Source organism: Sciurus vulgaris, assembly GCF_902686455.1.
Source record: "Sciurus vulgaris genome assembly, chromosome: 1".
Classification (NCBI taxonomy): Eukaryota; Metazoa; Chordata; class Mammalia; order Rodentia; family Sciuridae; genus Sciurus; species Sciurus vulgaris.
This window is the reverse complement of record NC_136461.1, coordinates 142,887,601-142,907,597: the sequence shown is the minus strand read 5'-3', so window position 1 is coordinate 142,907,597 and position 19,997 is coordinate 142,887,601. Positions and strand designations below refer to the sequence as shown.

The 19,997-nt window shown below is 38.6% G+C and overlaps 2 protein-coding genes across 2 annotated transcripts in view; one reads left to right on the top strand and one right to left on the bottom strand.

Annotated features, from left to right (window-relative positions):
- DNAJC5B (DnaJ heat shock protein family (Hsp40) member C5 beta) overlaps nucleotides 1-10,155 on the bottom strand; it is a 220,354-nt gene extending 210,199 nt beyond the window's left edge. Inside the window, exons 1-2 of the mRNA XM_079105389.1 lie at nucleotides 10,017-10,155; nucleotides 5,667-5,866 (exon numbers count right to left, since the gene is read on the bottom strand). The gene's annotated coding sequence lies outside the window, so the exon portion shown is untranslated. The remainder of the gene's footprint in view (nucleotides 1-5,666; nucleotides 5,867-10,016) is intronic.
- A 661-nt stretch (nucleotides 10,156-10,816) lies between these two features.
- PDE7A (phosphodiesterase 7A) overlaps nucleotides 10,817-19,997 on the top strand; it is a 102,302-nt gene continuing 93,121 nt past the window's right edge. The window contains exons 1-2 of the mRNA XM_079103038.1: nucleotides 10,817-10,950; nucleotides 11,061-11,214. Of these exons, the coding sequence (XP_078959164.1) occupies nucleotides 11,077-11,214 (138 nt within the window). The 5' untranslated portion in view covers nucleotides 10,817-10,950; nucleotides 11,061-11,076. The remainder of the gene's footprint in view (nucleotides 10,951-11,060; nucleotides 11,215-19,997) is intronic.

The window sequence follows — 19,997 nt, the reverse complement described above, 5'->3', positions numbered from 1 at the left end:
TTGGGCTACTAAACACTCTCTTGAGACCAACTCTCAGGATAAATTCCCCTTCAGTTGCCTTTTTAATTTCGACAAATGTTCATCATAACATTATAAGCATTCTTTTACTCACAGCTTATATTTAGAAAATAACTTTTTGTTAAAAATGATATGTTTATCTTTTAAATTTTTGCAAGTAGAATTAAGATGACGTTTTTTAAAAAAGGAAAAAATACAATGTCACCACTTCAACATTTTGTGGATATACTTTGGAGACTACTCTTCTGAGATGAATAGAGCTTTGTTCATTTAAGATTTATCTGGTAAAGAAAGTGAATTAGTAAATTAGTCATTTACTATCTTCCCACAATAAAAGTCCAGGTCCAGATAGTTTCACTGGTAAATCCTGTCATATATTTATGGAAGAAATAATGCCACCCGTATACAAACTCTTTAGGAAAACAGAAGGGTACGAAAAACATCCCAACTCATTTTATGAAGCAAATATTGCCCTCATAATAAGGCCAAAGACAGTACAAAAATATAATAAAACAACTGCAGACAGAGCAAAGCAGACTTCATTTTCAATGTTCCAACCTGCTAGGGTAAGACTGAAGTTCTTTTCTCCCAGCTTGGATCTCAAGCAGGGAGAAGTAATAGGTGCTGCTTGGGAAAGTTGCAGGGAGACTGGTTCTCAGACTAGTAAGAGATTATGGGTAAGGACCATTAAAGGCTCCAAGGAGAAACTTATTTGGAAATAATGACACTTAAAAAGCAGTCATATCCCCAGGAATTAAAAAAAGGAGTTACGAACATGCCGTGGCAAGACGCATGTCCAGAAAAGACCTTAGAAGACCTCTCTCCTTGGCCTGATCCAAAAACTTAGAGCAAAGACGAAGCTAATTAGTGAAAACTATCCCTGGCTAGTCTGCAATGACTGGGAAAGGTAATTGTTTTCTCAAATGCCCAATTTTCAGCAAAAAAAACCCAAAAGAGATTGGGGGTGGGGGGAAACCCATATTAAAAAAAAAAAAAAAAAAGGAAAACGATGCCTTTTCAAAGGAAGAGAATAAAGTGGCAGAAAATGTCCCTGAAGAATTGTAGACGTCAGACTTGCTAGACAAAGACTTCAAAACAACCATCTTAAATATGCTTAAAGAACTAAAGGGAACCATGGACAAAGAACTAATGTCTAAACAAAATTGAAATTCTAGAACTGAAAAATACAACAACTAAATTGAAAAATTCACAGGCTTTCAACACACTTGAATAGGCAGAAGAAAGAATCAAGGAACTTGAATACAGGACATTTGAAATTATCAAGTCTGAGGAACAAGAAGAAAAAAGAATAAAGTGAAAAGAATCTAAGGAACTTACATGACACTATCAAGCAGATCAATACAAGCATTATAGGATTTATGGTAGAAGTGAAAGAAAGAGAGATTAGTTGAACAAATAATAGCAGGAAACTCCCTAAGTTTGCAGAAATCACAACTCTACAAATTCAAGATCAAGCAATTCCAAGTATGATAAATCCAAAGAGATCTGCACCATGGTATTATGATCAAATTGTTGAAAGAAAAAGACAAAGGATTTTGAAAGCAACGAGAGAAAAGCAAGTCATAATATATAGGGGGTTGTCAATGACATCTTCAGTCAGTTTCTGAGAAGAAAACTTGAAACCAGAAGGCAGTGGGATTTTATACATAATGTGCTAACAGAAAAACAAAAACCAAAGCTATCAACCAAGAATTCTATATCTGTCAAAACTGTTCTTCAAAAATGAAGAGGATATTAAAACATTCCCAGACAAATGAAAGCTTAAGCAGTTCATTATCACTACGCTTATCTTATAAGAAAAGGTAAAGGGAGTTCTTCAAGTTGAAATGAAAAGATTCTAGACAGTAACTTGAAGCCATATGAATATTTGAAGGTTTCTGGTAAGGGTAAATACATGGGAAAATATAAAAAACAGTATAATTTTGTTTGCAACTCTGTTTTTCATGTTGTATAGGATTTAAGAGACATGTTAATATGTCAATGGGCACACAATACCTAATTTGTGACATTGGTGACATAAAGTAGGGTGGGAAGAGCTGTAAAAAAGAAGTTTTTATATGTGAGTGTCGTTAAGTTGGCATTAATTTAAAACAGATGGTTAAAAGTTTAGGGTGATGTATGCAATTCCCATGGTAAACATAATGAAAATATCTACAGAATATGTGGAAAAGGAAATGGGAAGGGAAATGCTCTGGAAATGGATAGTGATGATGGCTCTCCAATGTAAATGTACTTAATGCCACTGACTACTACAATTAAAAATGGTTAAAATGTAAATTTTATGTTAGATATATTTTTGTCACAATAAAAAATTAAAGGCTGAGTTGGGCTCAGAATCTGACAAGGCTATGTAAAGAATTCATGCTGCCATGTAAACTTCTCAGTCATTTGGACCATACGACTCAGTAGATACAGTGCTGAAATGTTTACGATAGTTTAGGGATATTAGATTAAAACTTTGATAAGCCCCTATAAGTGAATTTGTTAAGGCTTTAAGGATTTGGGAGCAAAACTATGCTATTGTCTATATACAACTTCTGTCCTTTGAGAAATTGTTCCATCTTACTCTGGGCTCTAATAGAAACCAAATGCTTGAACACAAATTACCCTGCAACCTGAGATGCCCATAGTATACTAGATACATTATGACCCAGCGAATCTTAAGTTTGGCCATACCAAGAAGCACTCCATCATAAAAGGATGTGATATATTTGAGATTAAGCTCTAACATGTCTCTGAAGGCAAAAGTAAACTGTGTGAACAAGTGGCCTAAACACCCAGGATCTCCAGGACTACATTGCTTCCTACCTCTCAACTCAGATCTAAGCCAACAGTCCCCTGACGTGTTGAGAAAAATATCTGGGACTAAACTGCAGATAGTTCTGCATTTTATGGTGCAGAAAGTAGATAGCTGTAGCAGTATGGTCCTTCTCTATAGTGGTCCTGAAGATAATAAAGGGAAATACTATCAGTGGGCTGAACTTGGAGCAGTTTTTCTTATTTTCTTTCTGTCTGAACAGAAAGATATATGTATGAATCTATACTGACTGATGAGTGGTACCTGTTTGGATGAATGATCTGGAACTTGGAAAGAACATAATCAGAAAATCGGTCACAAAATCTGGGTATAAACTGAATGGACACCTACTGTGAAGATATGTATTTCATGTGAATACTCACTAAACAAGAACCTCATTAGAGGGTAATCATTCAAATCAAGTGGGTAAAATGATCGCCTCTATGAATGTCAGTCAGCCTCTCCCAATCTATTCTTATCCATGCCTAATATATTCATGAAGAAAGTGGCAGTGACAGAAAGAAGATTTGAATGAGCTTAGTAGATGAATTTTCACTCAGAAAAGGTCAATCTGGCTACAGCTATCACTGAGTGCCTAACTTGCCAACAGCAGAGACCAAAAATTAAATCACTGTTCCTTGGAGGCATCCATCAGTCATCAGACACATTACATTTGGCCACTCATATCCAGCCCCAGTTTTCTCACTAGATACGCCTGGAAATCAATTTCCTTTCTTGTCTAAAATGCTTCTCTGAAAACCATATGGACTTATAAAACACTTCAGTCACCATCATGCTATTCTACACAGCATTTATGTAAACCCAGAAAAAAAAATATTTTTTTACTGTAAATAAGTAATAGGTTCCAGCTCATAAGAATCCACTAATGTTATGAGGACATATAATGGGGGGTAGGAGGGGTTAGCGTTAGGGTTAGGGTTAGGTTTAGGGTTAGGGATAAGGAGGGTGGTAAGAATGGAGGAAGGAAGGACTGTATAGAGGGTAAAGAGGGTTGAGGGGGTGGGGGGGAAGGGAAAAAATAACAGAATGAATCAAACAATATTGCCCTATGTAAATTTATGATTTTTAATTAAAAAAAAGTGGAAAAAAAAAAAGAATCCACTAATGTTATGCTGCCCATTACCCTGAAGTAGCTTATCTGATGTGATAACAGAATAACCTTTTAATTATGGTAAAATACAAATCACATAAAGTTTACCATTTTGATCATGAAGTATACAATTCAGTGTCATTAAGTATATTAACGATGTTGTGAAACCATTACCACTATCTGGTTCCAGAACTTTCCCATCATCCCCAAATGAAACCCCATGGCTATTAAACCAGTAGTAACTGGTTTTCTATTTCTGTGGTTTGCCTGGGCTGGATATTTCATTATAAATCAAATTTTATAAGGTGCCCCCTTTTTTTTTTTTTTTTTAACCTAGTTTGTGTTCAAGGTTCATCCATGTTACAGCATTGAAATGGGCTTCGAAGACTCAATAATCATGCCATCTGGTTTGTTGGCAACACCTTGTAAGGTTAGATAATTTTTTCCAGGGTTTGGTATATATTCTAAATCAGTGACATTATTGTTTAGCTAAGAGGAATCTCCCAAAAATTCAAGTGTGAGACAATGCAAGAATTTTCACTGATGAAATGATCAGATTTTGAGAGGTGTAACTTAGCCAGTGGATTCATTCAGTGGTATGCATTAATCAGGTGGTAACTGTAGACAGGTAGGGTGTGACTGGAGGAAGTAGGTCAATGAAGGTATGCCTTTGGGGCTTATATTTTGTCCCTGGGAGCTGAACTTACTCTCTGCTTCCGGTCTGTTATGTTCTGAACTGCTTTCTTCTGCTCTGCCCTTCTGCCATAATGTTCTGCCTCATCTTGGGTCCAGAGCTATGGAGTCTGTCAGTCATGAACTGAACCTCTAAAACTTTGAGTCAGTATAAATTTTTCTTCCTCAAGGTTGTTCTTCTCTTTTGGTCACAGTGACCCAAAAGCTAACCCCAGGAGTGGGATCATTGCTGTGAATAACCTGTATTCATTGCTGTTCAAAACCTTTGGCTCTGGTTTGTGGAAGGAGTTGTAAGATGTTTAGAACTAGAAAAACTTTAGAATGTTGTAAGCAGTGCTTAATGGATGATACCGGTAGGAGTTCAGAAGGCCAGAATGCCCACAGGACTGTGGTTAGTAGACTGGGCTCGAGGTTTCAGAGGAGAAGGAGGACTCTATTAAAAACTGGACTAGAGGCCTCTCATGTTACATTTGGGCAAAGAAGTTGTCTATATTTTGCCTATGTCCTGAGACTTTCTGTGAGAAAGTCAATTTAAAGGTGATGAACTAATTAATCTGGCAGGGGAAATTTCAATATAGCACAGCATTCAGGAGTGGCATGGATATTGCTAGTAGCCGTTAGCCAAGTTTGCAGTGATAAACAGGAACAAAAAGCAGAGTATAAAGATTTATACTCTGAAAATTGAAAATTGAAAAACTTGCAAGTTAGCTAGAAAAGTGTAAATAAAGCTGGGGCCAAGAAAAGTGTGATTGTTAAGAGATTACAGTCACTAAACATATGCTAACTACCTGCTAAAGAGACACTAGGAAAGATGGCTTGATGGCATCTCAGGAATTGGCAAGACCATACCCATCACAGGCTCAAGAGTGTAAAAGTAAAAATTCCTCTGAGAACTGATCACTGGAGCACACAGCTTGTTCAAGGGTCCTTGGAAGTTGTTTTGCTATGCTCAGCCACCCAGGCATTCAGAGGCTGCTGCAGTCATGGTCCCAGGAGACTTGGCTACTGCCTGAGATGGTGGCATACCTTGAGATCAACCACAGTGTGCTGGTTCTGCAGGAATGCAGGATGCTGGAGTTAGGGAGTCATGGAGGCGTCCACTGAAATTTCAAAGGAAGGCCTGGGAAGCCAGGCAAAGAGTAGCAGGGCCGAAGTCTCTGCAGGCTGCTCCCGACAGGATGACACATGAAGATGTGAGAAGTAAGCTGGAGGTGCAGTGGAGGCCCCTGAAATTAAGAGATACCAATAACATGAAATGTATGCCTAGGGAAGCTGTGGGAATCAAGCAGAGATAACCAAGAGAGAAGCCATGTGAGCTGCAACCAGCGAGGCCATAGGGGAAGAGATATATAAGCCCTTTGGAGAGAACATCACAATACAATGTGCCTGGACATGGAGCTACAGAATTTGTTTCCCAAGCTGAATTTGTATTGTTTTGGTCCCATCCCATCTTTCTATGTCCCTATCTCTCCCTTTTGGAATAGAAATGCTTCCTCTGTGCCATTATGTATTAGATATATGTAACTTGCTTTTGATTTTCACACTCAGTCAATAGTTTGCCTTGAGTCTCGGAGGAGATTTTGGACTTGGGCTTTTTTGGGGCAGTGCTGGAACTGTTAAGACTATGGGGACTCTTCAAAATGGTCTAAATGTATTTTGCATTGTGAGAGAAGTATGAGCTTTTGGGAGCTAGGGATGGAATGTTGTGGTTGAGATATGAAGTATCTCCCCCAAACTCTTGTGAGACAATGTGAGAATGTTCGGATGATCAGGTTATGAGAAGAATTAATCCACTGATATGGATTAACCAGGTGGGAACTGTAGGCAGGTAGGTTGTGAATGGAGGAAGTAGGTCAATGGAGGTATGCCTTTGGGATTTATATTTTGTCCCTGGGGAGCTGAGCTTGTTCTGCTTCCTGTCTGTCATGTTCTGAACTGCTTTCCTCTGCTATGCCCTTTTGCCATGATGTTCTGACTCACCTTAGATTCGGAGCTATGGAGACTGCCAACCATGAAATGAACTTCTGAAACTGTGAGCCAAAATAAACTTTTCTCCTCTAATTTGTTCTTGTAAAGTCTTTTGGTCACAGTGACACAAAAGTTCACTAAAGTAGCAACAAATACACTGCCATGGTCGAGGATTCAAGGGGTGGGCTTGGGAGTAGATCTTTACTTTTAACTCTAGTGAAGCACATGCAAAATTTTTGCTTTCCATCTCTGTAATTTTCTGTTTTTTCCCAAAGAACAACTCTCCCACAAGGGCATACCAGCAACAGTTCAATTAAATTGAAAGATGAGACAGTCACTTGACTATTTTGAGCTCTTTCTATTTAGTCAACACACCAAGAAGTGACTGATCCCTTCCAAGCAGAATGATTGCTCACACTAAGCTGCTACACAGTGGGAGAAGAGAGGACTATGAAAGGAACGCAGGAGATTCTTTGGAGATGTTACTTGGTACTTACAATTACCAGAGTCTATGTTGTGACTTAATGGAAAACTACCACAATCCAACAGAAGTTGAAACTCTAATAGCTCAGATCCTTCAGGAATGCAGGTTTGGGTCTATTCAAAAGGCAAGGAAACACTACTAGCTGAGATGTTTACTAAAGGTGAAGGGAATATGAAACAGGTAATTAAAGAGAAGGAAGCTAGTTATAAATAGTAGCCATGACAATGTTACTATTTGTAGATATAAGTACTTATGAGCATTTTCTGATGCATTTGTATATATATTAACCATTTTTTTTTTTCTGACTTGAGAGGTAGCTTAGACATAGCTCAGTGGTAGGATGCTTGCTTAATATGTACAAGACCTTGGGTTTAATCCCTGGCCTGTTAATAGCAGATACCCTTACAACTTACTACTTATGTTTTGGAATGTCAAAGGGATAATGTGATCCACTAAGAAGAGGAATGGGAATTGCTCAAAGAAGATTCTTTATCCCCCTCTTGGGATAGAAGTGAGCTGAATTTGGTTGTGTGAGAGAAAGTTACATCTTAAGGGCTAAAGCATGATTTTGTTGAAGGCTTTATTTGAAAATTAATTATGAATAATATGATGTCAAGGAGATGAGAGCAGTTCTGGGGTGGTTTTATACTGTCAATTTCTGCTGCATTGGAACTACATTTCCCAGAACTCTTTCCTTTACAGTTCTGGTTTCAGTTGGCCAACTCTGAGAGGTACTCACTTTGTTTTTTTTTCCTTGTTCCCTGTAATTTTCCTGGATAATCGTGTGTCATCTTTTTTTCATATGATCTTATAATCAGTTAATCTGGATGAAAAAAATTTTTGATTATGTACTGAGGTCATGTTAAATGTCTACACATAAATTTAGGGTGAACTGATTTTTTTAGTAGGTTAAGTCTTCCTATTCAAAGAATAACATACTTCCTAAACATTCAAGTCTACCTTTATATTTTTCCCATATAAAATTTTCTTTTACATAAATCTTGCATATTTTGTTAAGTTTATTCTTAAGTCTTTATCCTTTTGTTGTTTTAGTTAGTGGGATATCTTCCATTATTTAAGTTTCAAGTTTGCTGTCTGTGATGGCTAATTTTATGTATTAATTTGACTAGGATATAATGTCCAGTTTGGTCAAACACTTGTCAACACGTTGTTGTGAAGGTATTTTGTGGATGTGATTAACATGTACCATCTGTTGACTTTAAGCAGATTATCCTCAAAGAGGATGTGCCTCACCACTCAGTTGAAGCCTTAAGAGAGCAAAGACTCAGGTTTCCAGAAAAGCAGAAATTCTTCAAGACTCCAACACAGAAACTCTGCCTGAGTTTTTAATTTGTTGGTCTGCCTTGCAGGTTTCAGATTCATACCAAAATCATCTGTAACATTAACTGTTACTTGAATTTCCACCCTATAGATTTCAGACTTGCAAAGCCCCACAATCATGAGTCAATTCCTTAATATCTCTCTCCACACACACAATGTGTTTTGTTTCTTTGAATAACTGTAACTAATATACTCCTCAATATAATAAAGAACACTGAAACAATTTAAGTTCTATCTTGAGATACTGCATGGTATAGTAGAAAATGCCTGGCTCTCAAATCTGTTGTTCAGTAGGGCAATTAACTAACTTACAGTCTTAGAACCTAATTCCTCATCTGTAGAACTGGGATAAAATTACCCAACTTATGTGGCTATTGTGTTAACATTGTATGTAGAATACTTTTATGGTTCTCTGTTCACATTAGGTACAGTCATCTACTATGATGAAGGGAAATATACCGTTACCCACTTAGGGCTCTGAGTCTTATTAAGTAACTTAATCATCCTGAGTCTCAGATGCTAGTAAATGTGACATAGTTATTTTATTTGGCACATACTAATATCACACCAATATCATCTTCTGGGCAATTAGATATACAGAGAATTCAAACATTACTTGAGGTTACTTCTTGCTACTTACCTAGCAGGTGTAGGGCAAGTTTGTTCCCATAGACCTACTTTCAATTTAGATACTAATAACTACCTATGAGGTGGTTGTTAGAAGTAAATGTAGTAACATAGGTGAAAGTGCTCAGCATAATCCCAACCACATAGACGTTCAACATATCTTCCAGATGTTATGGGAATAATTAGAGTTTCAAAAATGTGCTGGATGAGTTGCTAAAGGGGAGCTTATTCCTTCACCACCCAGTGAAGACAAAATCCACAAAACCACAGTGGGGAGTTATATTTCTTTTAACAGTGAATAGCAGACAAGAATACAAAGGAGGCATAAAGTTTAAATGATAGAAAGAGATGCCATGGAAGATGATAAAAGATCTCATAGACTTTCGCCCATTTATCCAATCACATGCACCAGGTACCCCATCTCATCATCAGTTGGAGACTATCCGGTAGTTTCCAAGGCTTGCCACCTCACTCATGGTCAGTCTGAGTGAAATAACTGAAAGACTGGATACCCTAAGAACTTAGCCAAATCAACAATTTTGCCAGCAGGGAAGAGTTTGTTCATTCTGAAGGAGCAGAGGATAGAAAGCATTAGCAACAGTTTCTGCTGAAAAGCTTTGACAGCTTGGGGAGAAATGTGACAATAGCAACATACAAATTACATATCCAGCTTACCAAAAAGGTAGAGACCGCTTTACCTTCTCCCGCTTTCTAAAAATATCGGAAGAGCTAACAAAGAAACACTTTTGATTAGAAGGTCATGCATCTCTTTTTTTCCTCTGTCTTCTCAATATCATCCTTTTTTGTTTTTTGTTTTTTCATTGCATACTCTCACTTCTCTTTTAGTCTCGAATTTTTTCCACCCATTCAGGGACCCCATCCCCTAACCCCCTCTCATTGTTGAGTTCTTGGTTCCCCTGTCTGCCCCACAACCCCGGACGGTCCCAGGGCCTCACCTGTCAGGGGAACGCTGGAACCCGGCCCCGCCAAGGGACTGGCAGTGACGTAGCGGGGAGGATAGGGCCCCGCGAGGTCCGTTGACGTCACTGCCGCAGAGGTCCCGAACGCAGCCCAAGAACTGGAATTTTCAAGGAGGGAAAGCCGGCGGTGTCCTCGCGATCAGGGTTGAGCGCTACGAGTGCGCCACGTGCTTTGGGTTTCTGGTGTCGCTACACCGAAATGGCACCTCTGGAGCTGGCTGAGCTCACCCCATACCCTCAGTGCGCTCCAACTCAAGAGTTTAGAGCTGATGGGGAAGCCCCCAAACCTCGGGGACTCATGCGCACGCGCCTTGGGTTGCGGGGAGACGGGATGAGAAGGGTGGGGGAAGAAGGAGAAGTGTGGTCCGGGACCCAGCACTGGGTGCGGAACTGGACGAAGGCTGCTCGCACCCTCGGCCGCTAGCTGGTCTCCCTGGGCGCTGCGGCGGCAGCACGGGGCGCTGGGCCTGCGGCGCGGCGTCGTGACGTCACGGTGGCGGCGGCCGTGGTTGGCGCAGGGTCCGCGGCTGCAAAGTGTGAATGTGAAGTCAGGCTCCGGGGGAGGGGAGGGGCAGGGCTCCGGCGGCGGCTGCGGCCCGAGCTGGTCGCTGGTCCCTGGTCCCGAGCCCGCGCGCCCTGGGTCTGGCCGCTGGCTACAGCCGTCTTCCTTGCACCGCTCAGCTCCATCGTTGCTCGGCTGTCGGGAACCCGCACCTCTTGGCGGAGGAGCTCTGGGGCGGCGTTCCCCTTCGACTTTGCTTGTGCTGCTCCGGCTTGCACCCAGTCCCCCTAGCCTGCAGCCCCGCGCGCGGGTCCTGGTAACCGGCGCTGCGGTCGCCGCAGCTCCTTCCCGCCTGCGATCGGGGCGGAGGGCTGGGCTGAGGGAGGTGTGAGCGCGGCTTCCCGGTCCGGGGTCGGCGCGCGCCCGCCCTGCCCCCGCCTCGGCCCGGCGCCCTGAGCCGCGGCCCCCTCCCAGCGCAGGGGCCGGCGGCCGCGGCAGGGCGGGCGCCGCGCGGAGGCAGGGCGGGCGTATTCAATGGAAGTATGTTACCAGCTGCCGGTGCTGCCCCTGGACAGGCCGGTCCCCCAGCACGTCCTCAGCCGCCGAGGAGCCATCAGCTTCAGCTCCAGCTCCGCGCTCTTCGGCTGTCCCAATCCCCGGCAGCTCTCACAGGTAATCGCCGCCGCCGCCGTGCTGCGGGCCCACACTTGGGGGCTTCTGGCTTTTGTTTCCCTCCGCCCACCGGCTTCACCTTCTTGACACCTCTAGCCCTTAGCCGCTCACTCAGCCCGAGCTTTGTCCATTGTTTGGGGATTTCTAGGCTGGCCCCTCGATTCGAGAGCCTTATCTTTCTTTCCTTGCGATTGTCCACCCTCTGTTCTCTGGCCTCCTCAAACCCCTGGTGGGAACCTTCCGACCCTCCGCAGGCTAGTCACTCTCAGTGCCAGAGGTTTAAGACTCTGGAATGACTTTGTTCTCCTTCCTCGACGTCTTGGACTGAAAATTGGGCCCTTATCCCTTAGCTGCGGCCCCTATCCCAAGAACACCTGTTCACCCCGGGTGACACACCTGTCCCCCCGTAGCAATCCCCCCGCCCCGCACACACACCTGTGCCGGGTTCTGCCCCAGTTAAGGCGCTCCCCGTGGTACTCGGATGGTCCTGCAGTTCTCTGAACAATAGGCCTAGGTGCCCCGTTGCCTTCTTCTCCCCACTCCTTCGTTTCTGCAAATGGGCCTTAAAAGTGTTGACAGAGGAAGCAAGTCTACAAAGTTGATAGCCACGAATCAGTTTTGTTTTAAATTTGATATAAAGGTTTTAGGAGAGAAACTCATTGATGAGCACTCAGAGGAAGACTTTGTTTGAATGGTCCAATACCAGTTGCTCCTGAGAATTTGTGTTTTTTCTTTGGTGATGCCCTTGGCGCAACTCCTTAGTTCTGCCTAATTTTGGTTGCCAAATTTAGATTAGGGAGGCAAAAAGAATTTTGCTTTGTTTGCATGTGAACATGCTTTGTTTGCCTGCTGCAGTTAGTTCTGTGTTCATGGTCACTTTTTAAATTAAATATATTTATTTTCCCAATATTTATTTATTGCTTAATGTTTTCTTCTATGGGAGTCTATTTTATAACTCCAGTTATATTCAAAGTATCTTGAGCAAGGTCTGCATTTTTCTTTTTCTTTTTTTTTTTTTTTGTTTTACAGCTAGTGCGGACAGCACCTTTTGTAGATTTTGCTTATAAGTGTCCACTAAATATTTATCATTTATATTTTTGCCTAAATTGTTTGTAAAAGAGCAAGAGCCTATATTTTTTATGAATTCTTTTTCATTTAAAACACTTCTTTCATAGTACAAGGTATATGCTAATGAGATCCATGTAGACTTGTAAAAATGACTAAAATATGAAGTGGCATTTCAAATAATATTATTACTAATTTTGAAGGTTAGATCTGTGACCTGCGTTTTTAATATTGCTTACAGCATTTTCAGCTTCCAGAATTAATGTTGAAGAAATATTAATTCATTGCTGAAAAAGGATTTTAATAGTAGTAATTAAAGGTCTGTAATGGTGGCAACTTTTTTCAAATTTAACTATTATTTTACTTCCTCAGATTAGCAGGCAATTCTAAATATTATTTTACTTCCTCAGATTAGTAAGCATATGACCCATTTCCATTATGACTAAATAATAAAGGCAATCACTGATCATTTATAAAATTATAAAATACATGTAACATTTTTGTGTTCCCTGAGGAGATGAATGAGAGGGAAGATTCCAAGGGATTTAAAATGAGGCTAATGCCAGAGGTGTTACCTGATGCCTTAATTAATCCACAGAGACCAAGTTCAAGCTCAACTCTATGTTGATTTAGTTCCTGGATTTGGATTTAAATGGGTAATAGAATGAAAAAAATATGACTGTAGCAGATAAAGCAAATATTATAGGCTTACACATCATATTTTGCTAATGGAACTTTTAAAAATTTCTAAATCCTAAAATAAGTATAAAGGAACTTATCAAACCCTAGACAGAAAATTTCCCAAATTAACACTGATACCAAACTTACCAGGATGCTGAGATGTATGTTTATCATTATCAAGGCTTGGCATATTATTTAATAATAAAATTTTTTATGTTGATATTGACTTCTCTGAGGATGGAAAGGAATTTGTAATAGAAAAAAGGGATTAAGAAACCTTGGAATCTTATTTAGGACTCTATAAAATAAGTATTTGGTTGACTCAAAAGCTTTCTTTACCCTTGAATATTTAGTTCCTAAACCATAGGTACAGAAATTATAAGGTGTTCAGGCAGTTTTATAATTTTATTTAAGAGACTTAAAATCATTTTTAATACATTAAGTAGAATATTTTAATTTTAATTTTTTATATTAAAATTGGTTCAAAACTAGCAATCCTTTCCAGTTCTTTATTTTTGCCATAATTTTGAAGCTCAGTTCATAGCAGGTGCTTATATTTGTTGAATGAGTGACCTTACCTCTGACTGACCATCAATTTTAAATATGAAAAAAAAAATTAGGACATCAAAGTAGAACAGTTATTTATCCAAAATTTGGTTTAGAACTTGTTCCTACAGACTATAGATCCAGGAAAAAAGCAGAAAAGACTCCAGGCCACCAAAATAGAATTGGAGATACTCTCAAAGTTTCTTAGATTTAGATAAATATTTCCAAGTGGGAAATTTGAAGTGGAATGAGAGGCAGCTACAGGCCATTTGCACTGAGACCAGAGGAAGTGACAGCAGACATACCAAAAGCTAGGGATGATAAGTAATACTCTTTGAAGCCTGTGAAGTTTTAAAAAGATACCCTGGGAACATTTAGTTTAGGGCTTGAGTGTCGGCCACTAAGCATTGATATAATAATTATTTGACTAATAGTTATTAGTCAGTATTGCCTACTAGAGTCTGTTTTTAAAGGTTGAAAGATTTGTATTTTAAATAAAGAAATTTTCATACCAAACAGTTTAAGTGTTGGTGCTTAAATGGACATACCTGATTTATCTGGAAAATTCATTTATGTGGAACACTAACTCTTCTAAGGATGCCAGGTAAATGAGGCATTAACTTTTTCTTTCCAGTTAGGTTGTATACTACCTTTGCAAATGGTTATTGTGAGTTTTTAAAATTGTTTGACTAGTAAAGATAATAAATGAACCCTGAAATGTTATAGCTGAATTCATTTCATACACATTTGTCTTTCAGAACCAAGTGTGTTCTTGGAAAAAAAAAAACTATTGTGAAGACAGAAATGGTGTCTTGTTCATCACTGGTGCTTCACATAGATAGATGCTCAGGAAATGTGGTTGTTGAGCTAATGTATTGATAGGGATGCCAGAGTACTGCACTTAGAGAATTATTTCAGTCTGATTTTCTGTGCACTGAAAACAAAATCTTATTTAGGTTAGACATTTGAGGTTTAACTTTTAAACTATATCATTAAAAAAGTACTGAACAAAATATTTGAACTTAACATGTAAAATTGTGCTTTTAATACCATAATAAAGCAAATTTGATTTCGAATTCAGCATTTTTTTAAAGAAACTATATCAAAAATATATATTTGCAAAATACCTATGAGATTCCTTTTATTAAGTGTGAAAAAATGTAAAGAATATGTAGTTTAAGAAAAAAAATTCTTTGTGACCCTACCATTCCTAATCAGGTTTTCATTTGTATGCCTTACCTTCCTTATACATAAAAATTTCCTTATGCATAAAAACTCCTGTTTTTAGCAGTGTTTGTAGTATAGGATAAATTATGAATGTTCCCCTTGGACCCAAAGTCCCTTGAATAAAATTGGTTTCCTCTTCAAGAAGCTTGCAGGATTATGATGGGGAAAAAGGTAGGATTATATGTGGCGTAATTATTGTATTGGTGTTACCAAGGTATGATGAGACTACAAGGTAGGTACAGCAAAATTTCAGGGATAAATCAGAGTTTGCCTTGTGTGAGACTTATGCTAAGGACCTCAGGTTAAGCAGATGTTTCTAGACAAAATTGGTCAAATGCAGGAGGGAATAGGAGAGAGGATGGCTCATATAGGTATGTATTACATAGATTAGCACTATGCAATAGAACCCACTGTGATGATGGGCATGTTCGCTATACTATCCAGTATGAAAGTCACTGCCATATGTAGGTAGTGGCCACTTGAAATTTGGCTAGTATGCTAAGGAAGTAAATTTTTAGTTCAGTTTTATTTAAGTAGCTACATATAGCTAGTAGCTACTGTTTTGCAGAGCAGATGTATAGATCATTACTATGATCATTGGAGGAATGTCAGGTTGATCTGTCAGCAACACATTTACCAAATGTTGAATAGAAATTTGTGTTTTTAGGTTTTGTTGTATGAAAAACTTAATAACTTCATATTTGTTTGATAAGGTCTTTAGAATCACTAGGTTGGGCCAGGTGTGGTAGTGAATGCCTGTAATCCCAGAAGCTCTGGAAGCTGAGGAAGGAGGATCACAAGTTCAAAACCAGCCACAGCTACTTAGTGAGGCCGTCTCAAAATTTAAGCACATACATACACACACATACATGAAAGGGCTGAGGACGGGACTCAGTGGTTAGATGCCCCTGGGTTCAATCCTCAGTACCCAAAATAATAATAATAATAACAATAATAACAACAATAGTAAATATAAATAATAGAATCACAAGATTTGGTCAAAAGGTAAGAACATTTATTTGGCTTTCTCAAAAGGCTCTATCCTTTTAAATACCACACTGAATGATCATATCCCCTTTATGTCCAGTCATATATTATCTTACATTTTGTTACTTTAGTAAATGTACTGTGGTACTCTGAGTTTCTTGTAAATTACAGTAAGTGAGAGTGTGTGCTTTCAGAAATGTTGTTTGTACTATTTTCATTTCTTCTTCCCTTTTTTTTGCGTTTCTTCTTCCTTTTTTTTTTTTGCATTTCTTCTTTTGTGAAATCTCATTTGCATATCCTGTCCTTTATTAATCAGGGCACTTTTATATCCACCATAAGTTTGTAAATGTGCATTATTCCAAATTACTGTTACCATTATAGTGGCCTTTTCATAAACCTGCGTATGGAAGCTGATAACAGGGGATAGTGTGTGCATTTGATGGTTTCCTTTGCAAGGGACCTGTGCCATTGATTTTTGTGACTGACATTAAAAGTGTTCCTGCTTATAATTTTCTTTAGCAGGACTTTTGGATTGTTGCTCCATACCTCCACCTGCTGGTAGAGATGGTTCTTCATTTTCAGAATATGATGGCTAGAGGAAGAAGACCAAGACAAGGCAGGGCAGAGCAGAGCAGAATATGGGGAAGAAAGATACATTGTTAATTGAATAACTGCGTTTCAGCAAAACCTACACTATTTGGAGGTTTGGATAAACCAAACTCCAGCTCAGGATCATAGAACGTACATGGCAAGAGGTACTTTATAAAGATGCAGTATCTTGCTTCAGTAATAATTATCATTTATTCTGTTTTGGGAGTGATTTTACATGTCAGATACTTTAATTGGTGTTTCAGATCTTTATAAAACCTCTGCCTTCTATTTTTACCACATCTGAAAAGAGTGTTACTTCAGAGCGTAGAAAAAGAACCAATAGCTAGAAATAATAGGGAAATGTAAAGGGAGAGCTTGTGTTTGACCACACTAGTAGTCAGAGGAATGCATACTAAAGGAATACTTCAAGAAAGTATTACAGTGTGTTAGATAGTTTAATTGATGATTTTCATCTTTATAAAAAATTCTCGGGTTGGCGGTATTATTCCCATTTTTACCAAGGAGTAAACTGAGCTTTAAGATATCAAATACCTTGTTCAAGGCATCATATGAACTTTGAGATGGGCTTCTCACGTTTGAACTCCCTCACTTTTAATCTGGCCTTTTATACTTTCAGATTGATAAATTTTTAAAAAGAGAGTGCAAAGCTGTGTGTGGTGGTTCACACTTGTAATTCCAGCAACTGGGGAGGCTGAGGCAGGAGGATCATAAGTTCAAGGCCAGCTTCAGCAATTTAGCGGGGCCCTAAACAACTTAGTGAGACAGTGTCCCAAAATAAAAAAAAAGGACTGGGGATGTGGCCCAATGGTTAAGCATCCCTGGGTTCAATCCCTGGTACCGAAAAAAAAAAAAAAAAAAAAAAAGTGTATAGCTTGAAGGTTACACTTTGTAATACTGGTAAAATTATACATTGTTGTTTTTATAAGTTTTCTGAAGAGCAATTTGGCAACTGAAAATTATAAAAAATGAATACTTAGAAAATGAATGTTCTGCTTGGTAATTTACTTTTGGGAATCTATCCTGAGCAAATTACTAGAAATGTTGACAAAGATTAATCTTCAAGGATATTCATTCTGTTATTCCTTATTGTTATGGAAAATTGGAAACAACAAATAATTTGTAAATGTTGTGTAGTCTTTCTTGTGGAATATGATATTTGTATTATTTCTGTATTATGTAACCACTTAAATACTTTGAAGAATTTAATGGATGTAAAGTAACAGTTTGCAAACAGCTAAATTAATTTTAATTGTTTTTATTATTCTCATATCCTATAACCACTAAAGTGCTTTGAAGAATTTGAAGACTATTTAATCACATGGTGAAATGCTTACAGCATAATTAAGAAAACACCCCCCAGGTACTTACAGATTATCACAATTTTGTCACATGATATGCATACATATTCATATCATACATGTTTGCAAAAAGAAAACAAAAGCTAGATATATCCCAAAATGCTAACTGAAACTTTCTCTGGATGGTGAAATTTTAAGTAATTTTTAACTTTTTCTTCAGAATTTTACATAATTATATCGATTTTCTTCTATTAATAAGAATCTCTAACCAAAATAATTTAGGAATATAAAGTCAAGCCAGTTGTATTTGGACCAAGATCTCCAAAGAAGTGGGAGCTGTCATGATTATAAATTCCCAGTTAGGGACGATGGAGATAACAGCTTGAAAGATACTTGGATGAGAATATTGTCAAGGGATTTGACTCTTCTGGTTCTTTCCAACTGATTCCTTCCAACTTCACTATTCTCCAAGTTTTGGGGCAATTCATTTAATATGCATGACAGACATAAGGTATAGCTCCAATAATTATCAAGATGTTTCATCCACCATGGGAGATGTTGGGAAGTAAAATGGTACGGTTAGTGTTTTAAAGAAGAGTTGCACAAAGACAGCTGGTGAAGAGGTCTTGTCTAGTTGGACAAGGTGTAAGGAAGGGAAATAAGAAGTCAGGTGTTAGGTCCTAGGAGCTAATCTCCCTTGGAAGGTAAAAAAAGATTCCTGCTTTTTGGTTTGGGAGACCAGGTAAATTATGAAGCAAGCGTCAAAAATACAGAGATAGGGTCTGGCTAAGTTTTTTAGGACCTTGCTAAGTTGCTGAGGGTGGCTTTAATCTCGTAATCCTCCTACCTCAACCTCTTAAAACAGCTGGGTTTATAGGCCTGTGCCACCGTGCCCAACTCATCTAAATTTCAATATTTGTGATATAATTTCTGGTGTGTTGTTCAAATCACCAGTCCCCACCTCTTGAAGTTTCTACCACCTTTTAATAGTAGTGCCATGTTGGGGTCCAAGCTTTTTACCATGCAGACCTCTGCAGGGGCATGTAAGACTCAAACTATAGCAGGAATACTGAGAAACTTCATTTACGAATTTAGTAGATGGTAATGTTTTATTTTAGTAGCATCATCCATTTTTTCTGAATTATTTGCATAAATCAACAAAGTGATCCATAATCCAAATTATTTTAATGCTTTGTTAGATAGCATCTGGATTTGGTTTTCCTTCCATTTTCATGGAATTGCTGACACCTCCTCTTGAAAAAATATTTGATATTCAGTGTTTAGAGTAAATAACTCTTTGAACATATATAAATATGTGTACATATAGTTTTCATACTGGGGATCAAATCCAGGGCTTTGTGCTTGCTTTGCAAATGCTCTACCACTGAGCTAAATCTTTAGCCCTTCAATAATTTTTTTTTTTTTTTTTTTTTTTTTTTTAATTTTGAGACAAGAACTCTCCTAGTAGCCCAGGCTGGCCTCAAACTTCAGGATTACAGGTGTGTGTCACTGTGCCTGGCTCAACATGAATATTTTGAACTGTGCTTTTGGCTCCTTAGATGATGTTAGACCCCAAGACAGTTCTTCACCATAAGTTTAAGAAAGTGTGAGAATTAAGGTTTCCTTTTTAAGAAGTGGCAGAAAAGAGGAAGAGGTGGACGGGGATAGGAGGCAGAGGTAAGGGAAAATCAGCATGCTGTGTCAGCAATGGTTCTAGAAAACCATACTTTTGGAAATTAAGGACCTAATAATCTATTTCCCTGAAACATTCCATGCTCATGTCTTCTAGGAGTTGCATAACAGTCTGTATACTACTGGTTTTCTGTATTCTGCTTTATTGCTGTATTTTACTATTCTCTGAAGTTACACAGAAATAACTTACCTGTCAAAATTTTCTCTGGTTTTTGATTACTCCTAGTCCTGGATCTACATACTTCATCTCTCTTGTTCTTTGGGAATGGAATCAGGGTATCAGTGCTTGCAAGGGACCATATAAATAATTCCATTCCCAGCATTTTAAAGATTTAGTGGCTGATGATCAGCAGATTATGTAATTTACCTAAGGTCACACAATTAGAAAGTAGAGAAGATTAGGACTGTAAATTTAGCTCTGCCAACTTTTAATCTGTTGCTTTTCTCACTATATCCCCTGCTTCCTTGTAAAAGGATTGATCTATGGGATTTAAGTGGCAATCTTTCTTTAATGAATATTATTCCTGTGAGTGGTATGTCTCTTTTAGTACATTGAAAGCATCTGTTTATAGATTAGTAATTATTTGGAAAATATTAGAGTACAAACACACTCAATTCTGAAATTAGCTGAGTTACTTCTAATTAAAATATAATCAGAAATAAAGTAAAACTGTT